This window comes from Myxocyprinus asiaticus, chromosome 20 (genome assembly GCF_019703515.2).
Source record: "Myxocyprinus asiaticus isolate MX2 ecotype Aquarium Trade chromosome 20, UBuf_Myxa_2, whole genome shotgun sequence".
Lineage (NCBI taxonomy): Eukaryota > Metazoa > Chordata > Actinopteri > Cypriniformes > Catostomidae > Myxocyprinus > Myxocyprinus asiaticus.
In genome coordinates this window covers 9,210,527-9,229,238 of record NC_059363.1, presented here as the reverse complement: position 1 = coordinate 9,229,238, position 18,712 = coordinate 9,210,527, and the positions used below count along the sequence as shown (strand labels likewise).

At 39.0% G+C, this 18,712-nt stretch overlaps 1 protein-coding gene across 2 annotated transcripts in view; it reads left to right on the top strand.

The window, feature by feature from the left end:
• wdhd1 (WD repeat and HMG-box DNA binding protein 1) overlaps positions 1–18,676 on the top strand; it is a 29,760-nt gene extending 11,084 nt beyond the window's left edge. The window contains exons 11-26 of one of the 2 annotated variants that reach the window (XM_051646577.1): positions 202–400; positions 725–897; positions 1,006–1,190; positions 2,012–2,253; positions 3,948–4,085; positions 4,401–4,557; positions 4,687–4,801; positions 5,125–5,256; positions 5,529–5,734; positions 6,164–6,321; positions 8,789–8,845; positions 9,273–9,304; positions 9,403–9,570; positions 11,285–11,424; positions 14,094–14,229; positions 18,125–18,676. In XM_051646577.1, coding sequence (XP_051502537.1) covers positions 202–400; positions 725–897; positions 1,006–1,190; positions 2,012–2,253; positions 3,948–4,085; positions 4,401–4,557; positions 4,687–4,801; positions 5,125–5,256; positions 5,529–5,734; positions 6,164–6,321; positions 8,789–8,845; positions 9,273–9,304; positions 9,403–9,570; positions 11,285–11,424; positions 14,094–14,229; positions 18,125–18,292 — 2,406 coding nt within the window. In that variant the 3' untranslated portion in view covers positions 18,293–18,676. Of the gene's footprint in view, positions 1–201; positions 401–724; positions 898–1,005; positions 1,191–2,011; positions 2,254–3,947; positions 4,086–4,400; positions 4,558–4,686; positions 4,802–5,124; positions 5,257–5,528; positions 5,735–6,163; positions 6,322–8,788; positions 8,846–9,272; positions 9,305–9,402; positions 9,571–11,274; positions 11,425–14,093; positions 14,230–18,124 lie in introns of those variants that run through there. The other variant, XR_007892231.1, reaches the window with a different exon arrangement.
• The last annotated feature ends 36 nt before the right edge of the window (positions 18,677–18,712 follow it).

Genomic DNA, 18,712 nt, shown 5'->3' with positions numbered 1-18,712 from the left:
TTTATTGAGATGCACCTGTAGAAGCCTCAAAGAAAACAGACATTGACGAAAAGCCACAAAACTCTTTAACCATTAAATAATGTTATTTCATAACTTTTTAATGGTAGTTATTATGAGTAGAAAAACATTTAAAATGCTAATTATTTATAAGTAAACAATTGTTGTAAAGTAAATATGCTTTTTGGTGCTGGTGATATTTAGGCGCCTGCTGGTAAAGAAACAAATGATTATGACGACCTGTTTGACGAGGATGATGACCGGGTGCTTGATGAGGGCATGAGTGATTCGCGCTCTCCAGTGAAGAAAGCCGTCATGGACGATGATGATGACGACGATGAACTTATGCCTGCCACTGGCAGACCACGGAACAGAGGCGCGTTCTTGGACGACGATTCTCGAGGTATGAGACGTTTTGAAGCAAAGTAAATTGTAAATCCTTAAAGCTGACATACTCAAGGAAAATGTACTTTTATCAGGTTTTCTCTGCTGGGAATAAATAAATGAAGCCCTTTTAATGTTCAGATTAGTGGTTCATCAATATGTTTTTTTTTTTTTAGTGGCTGATACTGATATCTAGAAGGCAGTGTGGCTGATACAATGCAGATATAAATGATATAATACAATTTAATGATAATAAAAGAGTTTTACTTAAAATTGCTGACATAAAAACAACATTAACTTTGAGTTCGGATATTAATGTTGCTGTGCTCAATGGCCCTCACAGATGCAGGCTCAGTAAAACTGGATAAACTTCCAGAGGAGGACGGCAGCAGTTTGATTCTTCCTGCTGTGGATCCTATTGTGTCCCGTCCCGTCTATGATGGCCCCATGCCCACCCCACCACAAAGGGCTTTCCAACCAGGATCCACCCCAGTGCACCTCATGCATCGCTTTATGGTGAGGAAACCTTTTTGTAAAACCCTTTTTTAAACCTTCACCTTCTGAGTTGTGATTAAATTTTAGTTTAATGAGTAAGTTCTTACACTTCTCTATGTTTTGTCTCAGATGTGGAACTCTGTGGGCATTGTTCGTGGCTATAATGATGAGCAGGACTATGCCATTGATGTGGAGTTTCATGATACAGCCACCCATCACGCCATGCACCTCACCAACACCCTTGGCCACACCATGGCTGACCTATCCCAGGAGGCCGTGCTGCTGGCTTGTGAGGGCACAGTTGAGCTCGCTAGGTAAAACGCTAGTGTTATGTTAATAATTGATGGACAGCAAAATATTGTTTTTGTTTGCATTTATTTGTTGAATTTGCTCGATTTGGGGTACTACTAATGTAATCAGATAGTGAGCAGTGACTGGTGTGAACCTTGTTCCGTAGTGTTGTTTCTCCTTTGGCCTTAACTGTTTGCCTATTTCTATTTGCCAAGCAAATTTTCCCTTTGCCTCCATTTTTATGCCGAAATTGCTAATCCACTAGTCAGTAGTAAATTCTCAGCTGGTGAATTCACAATCAAAGAGATGAAAATGACATGCCTTTAAATTCACCATTTTTAATCTGAAATAATTTGGGCAAATCTGAAGTGTGTTTTAAATGTCAATCTTGTGTAAAAAAAAAATAAAATAGTTTTTTAATTTTGGTCGATTGATTGCAAACTTTGATGCTGGTTTGACAAAGACTTGTCTGATAGTTTAAACTAGTTTTAAAAGTTGGATGGTTTTATACAAACATTGTAGTAAGGCAAATATCTAGCTAGATAGATGGATGTGAATCTGTGGTATTTTTGGTATTGTTTTATAGCCTGCTATGGGAAAACCGTAAGTCAGTTATATAGCATACTAAGTCAGAACAGTCTGAACGTCTATGGTGGATGTAGCCTGAAAGCTCTAGGATAATGATTATTGAACAATGAAAACGTTTCATGAATGTAGCACCAAAGGAGCTAAAAGGAGAGCAATAGAAAATTGGCTAGCAAAAATTTGACACTGTTATGATATCACAGTTCCAACACTTTTTTATGACTATTTATGGGATCTCACTCCCTCTCTCTCCTCACAGTAAGATCCAGTGTTTGCACTTCTCTTGTTGGGACACTCATAAGGAGTGGATGGCGGATCTTCCTCAAGGAGAGGACGTGCATGCATTGTGTTTGGGTCAGGGATGGGCGGCGGTGGCCACCAGCGCTCTGATGGTCAGGCTGTTCTCCATCGGTGGTGTGCAAAAGGAGATCTTCAGCCTGCCTGGAGCTGTAGTCTGCATGGCAGGACACGGCGAGCAGCTCCTCATAGTATATCACAGAGGTATTGGTGTATTCCAATGTGTATGTCTTAAAGTCATGAACAACCACACGGCTAAAACAAAATGTTCTGAAATGTGGATCCCGTCACATCACATATTTTGCTTGATGCTTGTAGCTGTTAGAAATGTCCGACTTATAAGCAAGTCCTTGTTTTGAACCGCTTTAATGATTAATTCAAACCAATTTGGAAAGCATTTGTGAGGGAGAGCACTGTTTAGAAGTTAAACTATGAGATGGGTGATTCATTGGAACAGTATTATATACAGTACTGTGTAGAAGTCTGAGGCGCATTATATTTTCACAAAAACAAATGTCTTAAAACGGTTATTTTAGATATTCTGCTTTTAGTGTATCAGTAAAAATATAAATTTTAGATTTAAATGTTCCCTTTGCAAATAGAATTGAATAGAAGAAGAACAAGGAGCCCTACAACAGATGATGTGGCTCCCACTGAGCCCGGATCTCAACATCATTTTTTGATTTTCTCCCCAATTTGGAATGCCCAAATCCCAGTGCGCTCTAAGTCCTCATGGTGGCGTAGTGACTCGCCTCAATTCGGGTGGTGGAGGACGAATCTCAGTTGCCTCCGCGTCTGAGACCATCAAGCCGCGCATCTTTATCACGTGGCTCGTTGAGCGCATTACCGCAGAGACGTAGCGCATGTGGGGGCCAAGCTATTCTCCGCTGCATCCACGCACAACTCACCACGCGCCCCACTGAGAGCGAGAACCACACATTATAGGGACCACGAGGAGGTTACCCCATGTGACTCTACCTCCCTAGCAACCGGGCCAATTTGGTTGCTTAGGAGACCTGGCTGGAGTCACTCAGGACACCCTGGATTCTAAATAGCGACTCCAGGGGTGGTAGTCAGCGTCAATACTCGCTGAGCTACCCAGGCCCCGGATATCAACACCATTAAGTCAGTCTGGGATTATATGAAGAGACAGAAGCAATCGAGACAGCCGAAATAGATAGAAGAACTGTGGCAAATTTTCCAAGAAGCTTGGAACATCCTATCAGCCAACAACCAAGACAAACTGTGTCCAGGTGTACCTAGGAGAATTAGTGCTGTTTTGAAGGCAAACGTTGTCACATCAAATATTGATATAGCTTTTTTTAGCCCTGATTTATCCCTGACTCAAACCCTATAGAGCACCTATGGGATGCAATGAAGAAGAAAATGTCAGTTCGTCGATGTTGCAGTGTGGATGAACTGAAAGCTTTGGTGGCTGAAACCTAAAGAAATCTTTCACCACAGGTTTTACAGAAACTTGTTGATTTTATGCCCAGACAATGTCAAGAAGTTCTGCGAACGAAAGGATTGCAAACCAAAAACTAAAACAAATGAACTTGTAATCTTTAATGAAGCCATTATCAAGTTTCCAAATAATTTTTTGTCTATATTTTAAACCATATATCTGTCATTTTTAAATTTAAAATGTAACAAGCTTCTTTATGGTAAATGTTCGGCCACAGGTATAAACAGCACACTTTTGAGTTATGACTCGAATCAAACAAACCGTCTAAATGATCTAATTTACTAAAATAAATTGGGCTTCCAAATGTTAGTGCATGTCTGAATTTCTATTTATACTGTATTTTAACTGAAAACTTGGCAGAATCAGTTTATGGTATGTGATCTTTACTAATAAAATGGATAAGCTCAATTCACATCTATTATCATGCTGTCAGGTACTGGGTTTGATGGAGATCAGGCCCTTGGAGTTCAGCTGCTTCAGCTTGGAAGGAAGAGAAGGCAGGTGATCCATGGAGAACCGCTGCCACTCTCACGGAAGTCCTACCTGGCATGGATGGGCTTCAGTGCGGAGGGTGAGTCACCTAATCTGTTCTGTCATCATTCACTCACTCTTGTTGTTCCCTTATGATTTTCTTTCTGCTGTTGATCACAAAAGGAGATTTTAGGCAGAATGTTAGCCTCTGTCACCATTCACTTTCATTGTTTTTTTTTTTGTTTTGTTTTTTTTCATTCGATGAAAGTGAATGTGACTGAGGCTAATATTGTGCCTAAAATCTCCTTTTGTGTTCAACAGCAGAAAGTCATACAGGTTTGGAACATGAGGGTGAGTAAATGGCACAATTAAAATTTCCAGCTGAGAGAGCTGCATGATAATGATTCTTTTTCAGGAACCCCGTGCTGTATTGACTCTGAGGGGGTGGTGCGAATGCTCAACCGAACCCTGGGGAACACATGGACCCCTGTCGGTAACACCAGAGACACCTGCAAGAGCAAATCGGATCATTACTGGGTGGTTGGTGTTCATGAGAATCCTCAGCAGCTCAGGTACGGCTTTCTCTTTACATTAATTTTCTGTTATTCAGAAATGTTCCAGTGGGTTCATTTTGGAGCTGGATTGGAATTTCTAAGCAGTCAACAAAGTGTTGTACTAAAAATTGTCTTCATCTTCTTCAGGTGCATCCCCTGTAAAGGCTCACGTTTCCCTCCCACCTTACCTCGTCCTGCTGTGGCCATCCTCTCCTTCAAACTGCCTTATTGCCAGACCACTACAGAGAAAGGCCAGATGGAGGTACTGCCTCAAATGCTTAAAGGCAAAATTCAACTAAAACTAAAAATGTTATCATCGTGTGCTCATCCTCATGTTGTCCCAAACCTGTGTGACTTTCTTCACACAGCTTTTTCCATATATTGCAAGTGAAAAGAGACTGTGGTCTATCAAGGTCCTAAAAAAGGACAAAACCCCCCCCACCATAAAACCCCCAGAAATGTGTCAATATGGCTCCCCTGCACTATATTCCAATTATTAAGCCATACTGTATGATCACTTTGTTGTTTCTGTTTTCAGCTGTGAATCATACAAAACATTAATGCTGTGCTATATCTATTTTTTAGGAGCAGTACTGGCGTTCCATGCTCTTCCATAACCATTACGGCTTTCTGTCGTCCAGCGGTTATGAAATCGACAATGAGGGCCAGACTCGGGCTGAGAAAGAGCAGCAGGAACTGCTAATGAAAATGTTTGCTGTAAGTCATTCACATGGCCAGAACAGGAAATTCAATCGTATGTGCCTGGTTTGAATTTCTGGCATTTCACTGTCTGATTTGTGTAACACGATTCTGGAATGTCATGAATCAAAAAGTTTTTTAGAAGTGTAAGTGTCATATATCTCAGAAATAGCTTGCACATTTGATCAGATAAAGTTGTTTTTATATGAACTTTCCTTCCAGTCATGTCGTCATTTTTATGCTGTTTGTTTTTTGTTGGGTTTTTTTGTGCGTGTGTGTGTGCCCGGCAGCTGTCATGTAAACTGGAGCGTGAGTTCCGGTGTGTGGAGCTGGCTGAGCTGATGACTCATAGCGTGGTGACACTCGCCATCCGTTACGCGTCTCGCTCTAGACGCATGGCTCTGGCACAGAGACTCAATGAGCTTGCTCTGGAAAAGGCCAATCAGCTGCAGGAGGAGGAAGAGCCAGCCTATCAGAGCGTAGTTCGAAACTCTGGGTAAAATTGATAGTTGTTGTTTTAGTTAAAGGTGAAGTGTGTCATTTCTGTGCCACATGTGTCACCAAAAGAACTGCAGAAATTTGACTGTTCCCAAAAAAAAACAGCTATACTCATGCCATTGGTTGAGCCAATGTTACTTTGTCTCCTGAAATGTAACATTTAAAGGAATGTTCCGGGTTCAATACAAGTTAAGCTCAATCAACAGCATCTGTGGCATAATATTGATTTAAAAAAATAATAATTTCAACTCGTCCCTCCTTTTCTGTAAAAAAAAGCAAAAATCGAGGTTACAGTGAGGCACTGACAATGGAAGTGAATGTTATGCCACAAACGCTGTTGATTGAGCTTAACTTGTTTTGAACCTGGAATATTCCTTTAAAGACTGTTGAAAATGGTCTTACATGTAAGAGATGTTATGTTTTGTAGGTTTAGTCACGGCGACAGAGAATATAGAGGATCCGATCTGATGAACAGCAGACAAGCACAAGTTGAGAGTGGCTGTGACGATGAGGAAGAGGTGGAGGAAGAATATCAACAGGAAGAACAAATGGATGCAGAGGAATCAACAGAGGCCAGCAGACCTCGTAAATATGCCTGTTTCTCTGAAAAGAATACATTCCATTACGAAATACATTTTTAGAATAAAAGGCAATACTTGCCCCCTGGATTTGAAGTTTTTTGCCATTATGAGGGCATTTTTAATCATTTAAAACAAAATGTGTCTCATTCGTTTGTCAAACATGTTAATTTAACAAATTCAATAAAGGGATAGTTCATTTGTAAATTAAAAATTTCTCATCATTTACTCACCCTCATGCCAACCCAGACGTGTATGACTTTTTCTTCTGCAGAACACAAATTAAGTTTTTAAAAGAAAATCTCAGCTCTGTAGGTCCATACAATTCAAGTGAATGCTAACCAAAACTTTGAAGCTCCAAAAAGCACATAAAGGCAGCATAAAGGCAATCCATTAAACTCAAGTGGTTTAGTCCATGACTTTTGAAACAATCTAATCGGTTTTGGATGAGAACAGACCAAAATTTAACTCCTTTGTCACTGTACATCTTGACATCAGCAGTCTCCTGTGCGATCATGATTTCAAGCTTGATTACACATCCTAGCGCTATCTAGTGCTCTGCGTATGCATCAAGCACTAGGAAGTGTAATGTTTGAAATCATGATCATCTCTAGAGAATACAATGGCAAGATGTACTGTAAAAAATAGTTATTTTGGTCTGTTATCACCCAAAATTGATTGGATCGCTTCTGAAGATATAGATTAAACCACTGGAGTCGTATGGATTACTTTTATGCAGTCTTTATGTGCTTTGTGGAGCTTCAAAGTTTTGTTCACCATTTACTTGCATTGTATGGACCTGCAGAGCTGAGATATTCTTCTAAAAACCTTAATTTGTGTTCTACAGAAGAAAGTCATACACATCTGGGATGGCATGAGGGTGAGTGATGAGAGAATTTACATTTTTGGGAGAACTGTTCCTTTAATACAAATTCTCAAGATTGAGAATTTATTACCTCTTACCTTAAGAGCTAAATATGAATAACTGAGACTAATAGAATATTAAGAACTATATCAGATGTCTCAGAAAAAAATAATAAGTGTGTGTGTATGTGAGATATATATATATATATATATATATATATATATATATATAAAATATACATTTGTGCTCAAAAGTTTGATCAGGGCCATTTGGGTGATTTCTGTTATCATTATGATTTAAAAAGGAGCCAAACAACTATGTGATGATAAATGGCTTCATATGATCACTATCCTTAAAAGTTTTTTTGCATGATCCGTCACATTTTCAAAATCAATGCCAAAATTTCCCAATTTCTGCCAGGGTATGCAAACTTTTGAGCACAACTGTATATACATATTACAAGGGCATTTTTACCCGCACATTTTGAATTGGGGGGCATTCTTAGTGGCAAGCCTTAATTTCTGACCCTAAATGACCTGTGCATCAGTCATTCAATTATGACCGTTATAGGGCTAAAGTTTTCCCTACAGTAATGATAAATATACATGATTTTTTGTGAGTTTTAAACTTTGAATTTGCATCTGAGACAGAGGACTAGGCACACCTATACGATTAAAGGCTAATTCACACTGCCCCAGTAAACGCCAACAAATACCAACAAACACCAACATCCAACACTTGTTGGGTTTAGTCGGATCAGTGTGATCACTCTGTTGGCATTCGTTGGTGTCTGTTTTCACTGATTCAACATGTTTAGTCAGCGTTTGTCGGGTCTTGGAATGTTTGAGCAGTGTGGTATGATTTTCCAACAAACCCTTGACGTAATCTGACTTTTCCACGAACCATTGCCATGACAATGGGGTTAGCGTCCCTTTTAACACACAGAAAATGAATGTGCGCTACCGCACTCGCATTGATAGAGCAGGAGAAACAATCGTCAAAGAGTTAATCATGAATAATCACATTTGTTGCAAACTTGTTAAAGAATTCCGTTCCTTTCTAAAGAAAACATAATTTTATGTTAGTGTTGGGTTCAGCAGTTTGTGTGGATGACACGTGTGATGGAATATGTACAAATAGGCAGAACACGGACAGTGATAAATTTGTGCTGAAGCGCTCTTTTCACTCGCATGAAAAACACAGATCTCTGAATGAATAAGTTCCCACAAACGCAAAACGTTTTTAAAATGTAGTTGTGTTTACTAGGTTATAGCCTAATGTCTCTACATGCTGAACATGCTTAATCAATTGCACATAATATTTGTATATTAAATCGGGCATGTTTGGCTTCATTCGCAACCTCTTCCTTGTCAGTCGTCTTCAAAGATGAACAACAACACGCAAAGACGTATGTTTGTTGGATCAGTGTGAGCACGACAGTTTTGTTTCTCAGCATTCTAAATACAACAGCCTTTTAGAATGTTTTTGGCTTTTGTTGGGGCAGTGTGAACTGGCCTTAAGAAATGCATTTAAAAAAAACAAAAAAAAAAAACATTTTAAATCAAATATCTCACCTTGAATTATTGACTTTTGAATTTTGACATTACAGGTTTGAATCCATTCAAAAAGGGAGGAAAATCACCTGAAAGGCCCTCTCCCAAACCAGGTGAGGACACACCCATTTATTTATTCCATACAGACCAGCATACATCAGATATTAGGAAGCCAAATTTACTAATGCTACTAATCATTTGAGAAATTGAAAAATTAGTTAAACAATCGAAATTGAAATGTGTTAACCTGAATAAATGAGAATATAAATTAACTGTAATGAATATAAATACAAAAATAATATTAATATAGGTATAAAAACTACCGCAATAGTCAGTGTAGCAGTTATAATATAGAAATGATTTATTTCCAAAAAATGTAATTTTATTGTTTGATTTAAAAGATTTTGTCTGTATACCCATGATTATTATAAATGTATGATCAAAATTGATTGTGGTATCTATTTCTTGATTCTCAAATGTCTTTGCCTCTGCCCAAAAAGGCCTCTGCTGACAACAAAAATTTTGCTTTTTTTGCCATAGTGAGCAGAGAAGGACGTGTGAACCCTTTTAAGGTAGGAATTACTCCCTATTAATTAAATTTAATAGAGGGTTAAGTATGCATTTACTCTTGGTCATAAAGAAGTAAATGTATATTTTTTTTCACATGCAGGTATCGGTTGCAGAAAAGTCGTCAGGCTCTCCAGCTGGTCAACCCAGAGCGACTAATGTTTTAGACAGCATGACGTTGTCCAACAGAAAGCCTGCTGCTCTCAGCGGAACCTCAAAACAAGGCAAAGCCCCAGTCCTGAAGCCCCTAGCACCCAAACCCAAGTCCAAGGTACAGTGTGCTGGTCAAACATACAGTGCATTCAGAAAGTATTCAGACCCCTTCATTTTTTTTCATATTTTATGTTGAAGCCTTATGCTAAAATGCTTTAAAAAAAATTCATTTTTTTTTCTCTCACATCAATCTACACTCCATACCCCATAATGACAAAGCAAAAACCAGATTTTTGATAACTCTGCAAATTTATTAAAAAGAAAAAATATCACATTAACATAAGTGTTCAGTTCATAGTTGAAGCACCTTTGGCAGCGATTACAGCCTCAAGTCTTTTTTGGTATGTTGTGACAAGCTTTGCACACCTGGATTTGGGGATTTTCTGCCATTCTTCTCTGCAGATCCTCTCAAGCTCTGTCAGGTTGGATGGGGACCATCTGTGGAAGTCCGGGTTCTGACTGGGCCACTCAAGGACATTCACAGAATTGTCCCTAAGCCACTCTTCCGTTGTCTTGGCTGTGTTCTTAGGGTCATTGTCCTGTTGGAAGGTAAACCTTAGGCCCAGTCTGAGGTCCTGAGAACTCTGGACCAGGTTTTCATTAAGGATATCTCTGTATTTTGCTGTGTTCAGCTTTCCTTCATCCCTGACCAGTCCCCAGTCCCTGCTGCTGAAAAACACCCCACAGCATGATGCTACCACCACCATGCTTCACCGTTGGGGTGGTATTGTGCAGGTGATGAGCGGTGCCTGGTTTCCTCCAGACATGACTCTTGGAATTTAGGACAAACAGTGCAATCTTAATTTCATCAGACTAGAGAATGTTGTTTCTCACAATCTGAGAGTCCTTTAGGTGCTTTTTAGCAAATACCAAGCGGGCTTTCATGCGTCTTGCACTGAGTAGAGGCTTCCGTCTGGCCACTCTGCCATAAAGCCCAGATTGGTGGAGTGTTGCAGTGATGGTTGTCCTTCTGCAAGTTTCTCCCATCTCCACACATGATCTCTGGAGCTCAACCAGAGTGACCATCAGGTTCTTGGTCACCTCTCTTATCAAGGCCCTTTTCCCCCAATTGCTCAGTTTGGCCAGGCAGCCAGCTCAAGGAAGAGTCCTGGTTGTTCCAAACTTCCATTTAAGAATTATGGAGGCCACTGTGCTCTTGGGAACCTTCAATACAGCCGAACATTTTTTGTAGCCTTCCCCAGATCTGTGCCTCGACACAATCCTGTCTCTGAGCTCTGCAGGCAGTTCCTTTGACCTCATGGCTTGGTTTTTGCTCTGATATGCATTTTCAGCTGTGAGACCTTTTATAGACAGGTGTGTGTGCCTTTCCAAATCATGTCCAATCAATTGAATTTGCCACAAGTGGACTCCAGTCAAAGTGTAGAAACATCTCAAAGATGATCCAGAGAAATGGGATGCACCTGAGCTAAATTTCAAGTGTCACAGCAAAGGGTCTGAATACTTATGTCAGTGTGATATTTCAGTTTTTTCTTTTTAATAAATTTGCAAAGTTATCAGAAATCTAGTTTTTGCTTTGTCATTATGGGGTATGGAATGTAGACTGACGTGAATTTTTGTAATTAATTTTTTTAAAGCATTTTAGCATAAGGCTCCAACATAACAAAAGGTGGAAAAAATGAAGGAGTCTGAATACTTTCTGAATGCACTGTACACATACTCCAGCCCTGCTTTTCCACTGGGAATTCTCAGTTCTGATAGCAGAACATTGTGTTTCCATCAGATTATAAGTAACATTATTTAGTCTTTCTCAGACGCAGGCCACTCTGCTGCAGATGAGCATTCCTAAAGGAACCATTAAGAAACAGGTGGAGAGCCAATCAGCAGCTGAGACCGCGAAAGAGACTCCTGTAGCAACACCTCCAGCATCAACAGAGAATACTGAAAACAGAAAGTAAGAAGCAAACTCTGTTTAATGATGGACACAATTATTTAACTGTGAGAGTAGAGAATGTCAAAGGCCATTTTATCCATTATGCATTCTCAATGTGCAAAATGTGTTTAATGAACCACATTCAGGAAACATGAGCTTAATGAATTCATTCATGAATCTGTTCTTACATAAATTGTTGCATTTGATATTTCATGAATAACCTCAATGATCACATTAAGAGATGCACCATTATAGACAATTTGCCGCCTCATATTATGTCAGATAAATGTTTTTAGGCCTGGTAAATAATATGATGGCAATAGTTTAAATCTTGTGTTCGCCATGTTTTTTGTAAGGCTGCTAGAAACTATTCAAAGCTCTAATCTAAATCTAAAGTTTTACTTAAGTGAAAACCGGTACAGTTGAAACATTGGATATTTTTTAACTGTTGTCATAGTTAACTGTCTGAATTGAAGAAAAATAAATCAGTCCTGATATTATATGTATTGATAATTAACCCCCCCCCCCCCCCCCCCCCCACCCCCTGCACATTTTTAAATAGTTAACTAACAGATTAAATAAATATGTTAAAAGTCATGTTCATTGGTAGCTCCTGTTATTGTTTGCATTACATAATTGTCTATATATATATATATATATATATATATATATATATATCTCTACAGTGCATCCGGAAAGTATTCACAGCGCTTCACTTTTTCCACATTTTGTTATGTTACAGCCTTATTCCAAAATGGATTCAATTCATTATTTTCCTCAAAATTCTACAAACAATACCCCCTAATGACAACGTGAAATAAGTTTGATTGAAATCTTTGCAAATTTATTAAAAATAAAAAATGAAAAAAAAATCACATGTACATAAGTATTCACAGCCTTTGCTCAATACTTTGTTGAAGCACCTTTGGCACCAATTACAGCCTCAAGTCTTTGAGTATGATGCTACAAGCTTGGCACACCTATTTTTGGGCAGTTTCTCCCATTCTTCTTTGCAGGACCTCTCAAGCTCCATCAGGTTGGATGGGGAGCGTCGGTGCACAGACATTTTCAGATCTCTCCAGAGATGTTCAATCGGGTTCAAGTCTGGGCTCTGGCCGGGCCACTCAAGGACATTCACAGAGTTGTCCCGGAGCCACTCCTTTGTTATCTTGGCTGTGTGCTTAGGGTCGTTGTCCTGTTGGAAGATGAACCTTCACCCCAGCCTGAGGTCCAGAGCGCCCTGGAGCAGGTTTTCATCAAGGATGTCTCTGTACATTGCTGCATTCATCTTTCCCTCGATCCTGACTAGTCTCCCAGTTCCTGCCGCTGAAAAACATCCCCACAGCATGATGCTGCCACCACCATGCTTCACTGTAGGGATGGTATTGGCCAGGTGATGAGCGGTGCCTTTTGGCAAACTCCAGGCGGGCTGTCATGTGCCTTTTACTGAGGAGTGGCTTCCGTCTGGCCACTCTACCATACAGGCCTGATTGGTGGAGTGCTGCAGAGATGGTTGTTCTTCTGGAAGGTTCTCCTCTCTCCACAGAGAAACGCTGGAGCTCTGTTATCATCGGGTTCTTGGTCACCTCCCTGACTAAGGCCCTTCTCCCCCGATCGCTCAGTTTGGCCAGGCGGCCAGCTCTAGGAAGAGTCCTGGTGGTTCCAAACTTCTTCCATTTACGGATGATGGAGGCCACTGTGCTCATTGGGACCTTCAATGCTGCAGAAATTTTTCTGTATCCTTCCCCAGATCTGTGCCTCGATACAATCCTGTCTCGGAGGTCTACAGACAATTCCTTGGACTTCATGGCTTGGTTTGTGCTCTGACATGCACGGTTAACTGTGGGACCTTATTTAGACAGGTGTGTGCCTTTCCAAATCATGTCCAATCAACTGAATTATCACAGGTGGACTCCAATCAAGTTGTAGAAACATCTCAAGGATGATCAGTGTAAACAGGATGCACCTGAGCTCAATTTTGAGTGTCATGGCAAAGGCTGTGAATACTTATGTATGTGATTTTTTTAATTTTTTTTTTATTTATTTTTATTTTTTATAAATTTGCAAAGATTTCAAACAAACTTCTTTCACGTTGTCATTATGGGGTATTGTTTGTAGAATTTTGAGGAAAATAATGAATTTAATCCATTTTGGAATAAGGCTGTAACATAACAAAATGTGGAAAAAGTGAAGCGCTGTGAATACTTTCCGGATGCACTGTACAGTACATATATTTATGTAACTTTGTTATATAGATGTTATATATTATATACATATAGATACTGTATATGTATGTTATAAATGATCTTTTAAATTGTTACCATGCTAATATATACATGCATACATCCAACAAACATTTTAATGAAAGCAAATGAGATTACAAAATGATTGATATGAACACTTAACTCTATATTTACTCAAATTGAAAACTGAAATCTGTTGAGAAGGCTGTCGGTAGATTGTGGAACTGACACAAAGGGGAAGCTAACTCTTCTGTTAATCGGCTAAGAGGGCACTATTATTGACATGCCAATAATCTAAAAAAACTAGATATTTTCTGATTAATTGTTTACTAATGACTTTTTATTTTGGCTGATATTTATATGATTACCAATGAATTGTGCACTGATTGAGAAATGTTTTGTTTTTTGTTTACAATCTGCTCTCTAACTAGAATTTATTTCCTCCAGGCCGAAAACCGGCTTTCAGCTGTGGCTTGAGGAGAACAGAAAGAGCATTCTAGCTGACAATCCTGACTTTGAGGAAATGGATGTTATAAAGGAAGGCATGGGGATTTTCCGTGCTCTTTCTGCAGAGGAAAGACTGGTAAGGCATTTCATGTTCACCAGAGCACCTAACATACATTTTATGCAAAACTGGTTTCTGAAGTGTGTCTGTGTTCACTGTTGAAATACTTTTTCATATCCCAACTTTATATGCAGAGGTAACAATAGGAAGCCATTCATGGTTTCTTCCCCTGAAACGTGTAAACACCTATCAAATCAATGCTCTTTGTTTGAGCATCCCGCCCTGTCCAACATAGCAACATTGGCTCAACCAATGGCGTGACTTTATTGTGGGACTCTGGGATCTGTTCTTAAACGTATTGATCAATCAGAGAAGGTTACTTGGGAATTTCCCTGTTACTGTTTTCTTGGGCGTGTACTCCCTTATTGTTGTCTAAGTAATATATCTACTTCCCTGTTTTATCTGTTCAGATTGCTTCCTTTTGTATGCACACAAAGGTTTAAAGGAATTGTCCACCCAAAAATGAAAATTCTGTCATTACCCCACTGTTGTTCCAAACCCTTATGACTGACTTGAGTTCTGTGGAACATAAAAGTACATTTTTTCATCACTCGTTTCCATAAAATGAAAGTGAATGAATGCCATTGTGCAATTCAACAAAAAAGGTCTGTGATTAGCCACTGGCTGGGAAGTGTTCAGATTTCACTCGCCAGTGATTGAGTAATATAGTGGCGAAGAAGTTATTAGCACCGAGGGCCTTTCACTTCCTTGGTTTTAAACTTTCAAGTTTGGGTTTACTCGTTCTGTGTCCTTGATGAATGTTTTACTTGTTCCATTTGTCATTAAATAAGGTCTCTTTTAATAACATTTATGTTCTTTACAGTCAATTGTTAAAAAAAAAAAGGAACATATAATTCTAATCGCACACGAATGCGCTAAAGAAACCATGCACGTCTTCTCTCGTTATATGCGCTCATTGGCTGATGGTGGTAGTCTCTTTATTTATTTATTTATTTATTTTTTATCCCCTTTCTCCCATTTGGAATGCCCAATTCCCACTACTTAGTAGGTCAGTGTAGTGGTGCTGTTACCTCAATCAGGGTGGCAGAGGACAAGTCTCAGTTGCCTCCGCTTCTGAGACAGTCAGTCCGTGCATCTTATCACGTGGCTCATTGTGCATGACACCACAGAGACTCAGCACACAGAGGCTCATGCTACTCTCCACGATTCACGCACAACTTACCATGCGCCCTACTGAGAGCGAGAACCACTAATCGCGACCACGAGGAGGTTACCCCATGTGACTCCACCCTCCCTAGCAACCGGGCCAATTTGGTTGCTTAGGAGACCTTGCTGGAGTCACTCAGCACACCCTGGATTCGAACTCGCGACTCCAGGGGTGGTAGTTAGCGTCAATACTCGCTGAGCTACCCAGGCCCCCAGGATGGCGGTAGTCTTATAGAGACTGTACCGATTTAGCACATGTTCTACATATCAGTGTAAATACTGATATCATATAATAATATCAAAATTTTATAAATAAAAATGTAACAAATATATACGCAACATAATATAGTATATGCAATTTCAAGACATTTATTGATGGAATAGACTGAATTTGAACATTTTTCAAAACCAATATGATGAATTGTAACTAGAAGGGTTACCTAGAAGGTTAGAAGTTCCCTTTATAATTTAGAGCATTAGCTGAAAGAGCTTTTTTTTTTTCATATGTTAGCAAAATAGAAATTGTAACAGAAATGTACCCATATGAACTGATATTGAATAGAATCTGAATCAAATAGAATTGAGAGCTTGTGGATTGGAATCGAATCAAGCAGAATTGGGAAATTTGTATGAATACCCAGCCCTAGAAGGATCCGAGTCAAAACAACTATTTGTTCACAAATCTGTCATTGCTGCTGCTTTCATGAAGATATCAAGGAGAGCTAGGGCAGACATCAAGATTTTTTTAGTGAACAACAACTTCAATTTCTATGGCTTCAGAAGACTTGGAATATAACGCACTGGGCGTATGGAATACTTTCATGCTGCTTTTTGGAATTTTGGTGCTCGACAGCCCCTGTCCTAATTCACTGTCATGATTGGCCAAGACATTCCTCTAAAATGCACTTTTTGTAGAAAGTAAGTCATGTTGGTTTGGAAAGAAATAACAGCGAGTAAATAAATGACAGAATTGACCCTTCGCTAAGCTAAAGCGTTTCTGACCAATCCTATCTAACATATGTTGCCGTGCATCAAATCTCTGATAAGCGCTTGCATTTTTCCAACGCGAGTCTATGGAAGTGATGTGTGTTTGAGTAGTTTTAAGCCAAATTTTATAGAAATTATCCACAAAATTTAAAAAAAAAACGTTGTTGCTGGGTAACTTGTAATAGTGACACAAGGTACCTAGAGAGGATACGTGGAGTGTTTTTTTTCCTTCTTTTTTTAATAATCTTTAAATAAATCTCAAGAAGAGAATGTTATGGATTAAACTGTGCCAGCCCTCATTCCAAAATGAACATGTAAAACATCAGCAAGGACACCTGCATCCAAGGTAATTAATTTACATATTGATTGAGATCTTGGTAAAGTCGATTGGTTAATAAAGAGTTCACAGCATTATAGTGAGTGTGTTAGAAGTTATGAGCAGTTCTGTTCACTTATATTAATGGTATCAGGTGTTTAATCCCCATCAAATGACGCTTTTCTCTTTTCAAGTGACTGTGATAATTGTTTGCCTCAATTCTGATTCATAGTCTTCAGTTTTCTATCAAATTACTGTGTAATTTAACAGCTTATTTGACAAAAAATTCAGATCAATATGCTTTACAATGCCACTCTTCATTTCAGCCCATGTAAGAATTTTGACAATTTTGTGTATGAGAATAATTTGCCAAAAACCGCACCTTTCATGGCAATCTCCCATTCATTCCAACTGTAAGTTCTGCAAAGCTTGTCAGAGCGAGCAGTTATCCAAGGAGGGCGGAGCTTAGCAAAGGGTCAATTGTCATTTTTGAGTGAACTAATTCTTTTACCTAAATTTTGACCTGCCAAAAGACTGTTGATAAGCAAATATCCTTTTGTATTCTGATTTCCCCTCACCTGTGTGTGTGTGTGTGGGGGCGGGGGGGGCTTCACAAACACTCAAGCTCTCTGTCTCATATGGATGATCTGTTCGTGACCCTGCATCCACAGGGCCACTCAGTGTAGCACTGAATGACTCTTCACACACACACCAGCCTGGAGGGGGGAATGGTTAGGATGCCTGTTGCTCTGGAAACCCTGGCTGTGGCTTTGGACCGGGCTCATTGATCTTATGTAAATGACATGAGGGTATCATCAGGCAGTGAAAGAGTGCGTTACAATGATGAATGCCGTGGGGGGAGATGCGTGCAGAAAGGGACCTGATGCTCATATTTGTGATGGGTCTGAGAGGACTCATCACAGTGTCTGTAAATTTTCGCTACCTTTTGTTTACTCGTATTGGGAACAAATGTGTCTGGGTTAGCAGTGGCTTGTCGGTCAATTTTTAATTACATTCACATAGAGGTTTGTTTGAACGGTGTGGTTTATAGTCATTGTAATTGCATGCTGTAATCATACTGTGGGGTTCAAAAGTCTGAGACCGCATTAAAAATCTAGGGTCTAATTTTGAGTCTTTAAAGATGAAAATAAAAGCTTTAGGATTTTAAACATATTTTTAAACTTGTGGATCCTATGCCTGCTTGAGTGCATGCTGCCAGTAAAGAAAAACGGGACCTTGCAGTTTAATTATACATTCAAATAAAATACAAAATTCACTCTTTCTCTCAAATTGTTATGCAGATAATATTTCAATGGAAAACAACTGTATTCATTTCACAAGTGCATGCATTTTCACAAGTGGGCTCATACTTTTGAACTTTGTAAGTAAAGTTTTCTGGTCCTGGTTTCACATATTACATACTTTTTTTCTGTATCTCTTTAGATCTGGACGGAGAGAGCAAAGGGTGACTCAGACCCCAAGAAAAGAAAGCGTGAAGATGAAGGAAAAGAAATAGTTGAAAACACAGAAACAGACGAGGGCAGTGCGAAAAAGAAAAAGCCGCTGGATACTTATGCTAAGCTCTCTGCATTTGCATTTAACAAAGAATAATACTTACCGTAAATTAGTTTAGTACTTATTTTTACATTTTATTTTAATATTGATAATGAAGATTCTTAAGTTGTTTTTCATTGCTCACTGTTGCTCATCTGGTGTGTTCTCCATAAATGTTCTCTTCAAGTTTGAGCTCTTTTGAAAGCATTGCATGCATCACTTCGTTTGCATTTCAAATGAAGCAAACGTTCTTTATGCATTTCACAATTAGGCAAGATGGTTAATATCTAGATCTTTTTCTAAATCTGGCAAAATATTGTGGATACTATGATATCTTTCTTATCTTTGATTATACTGGATATTTGTACATATGTTAATGTGAACATTTCTACTGTATGTAAACCAAATGATACAAATAAAAGCAAAAAATATTGAATTTGAGACATGCATTTTGTTCATGTGTCCTATTTTCTATAT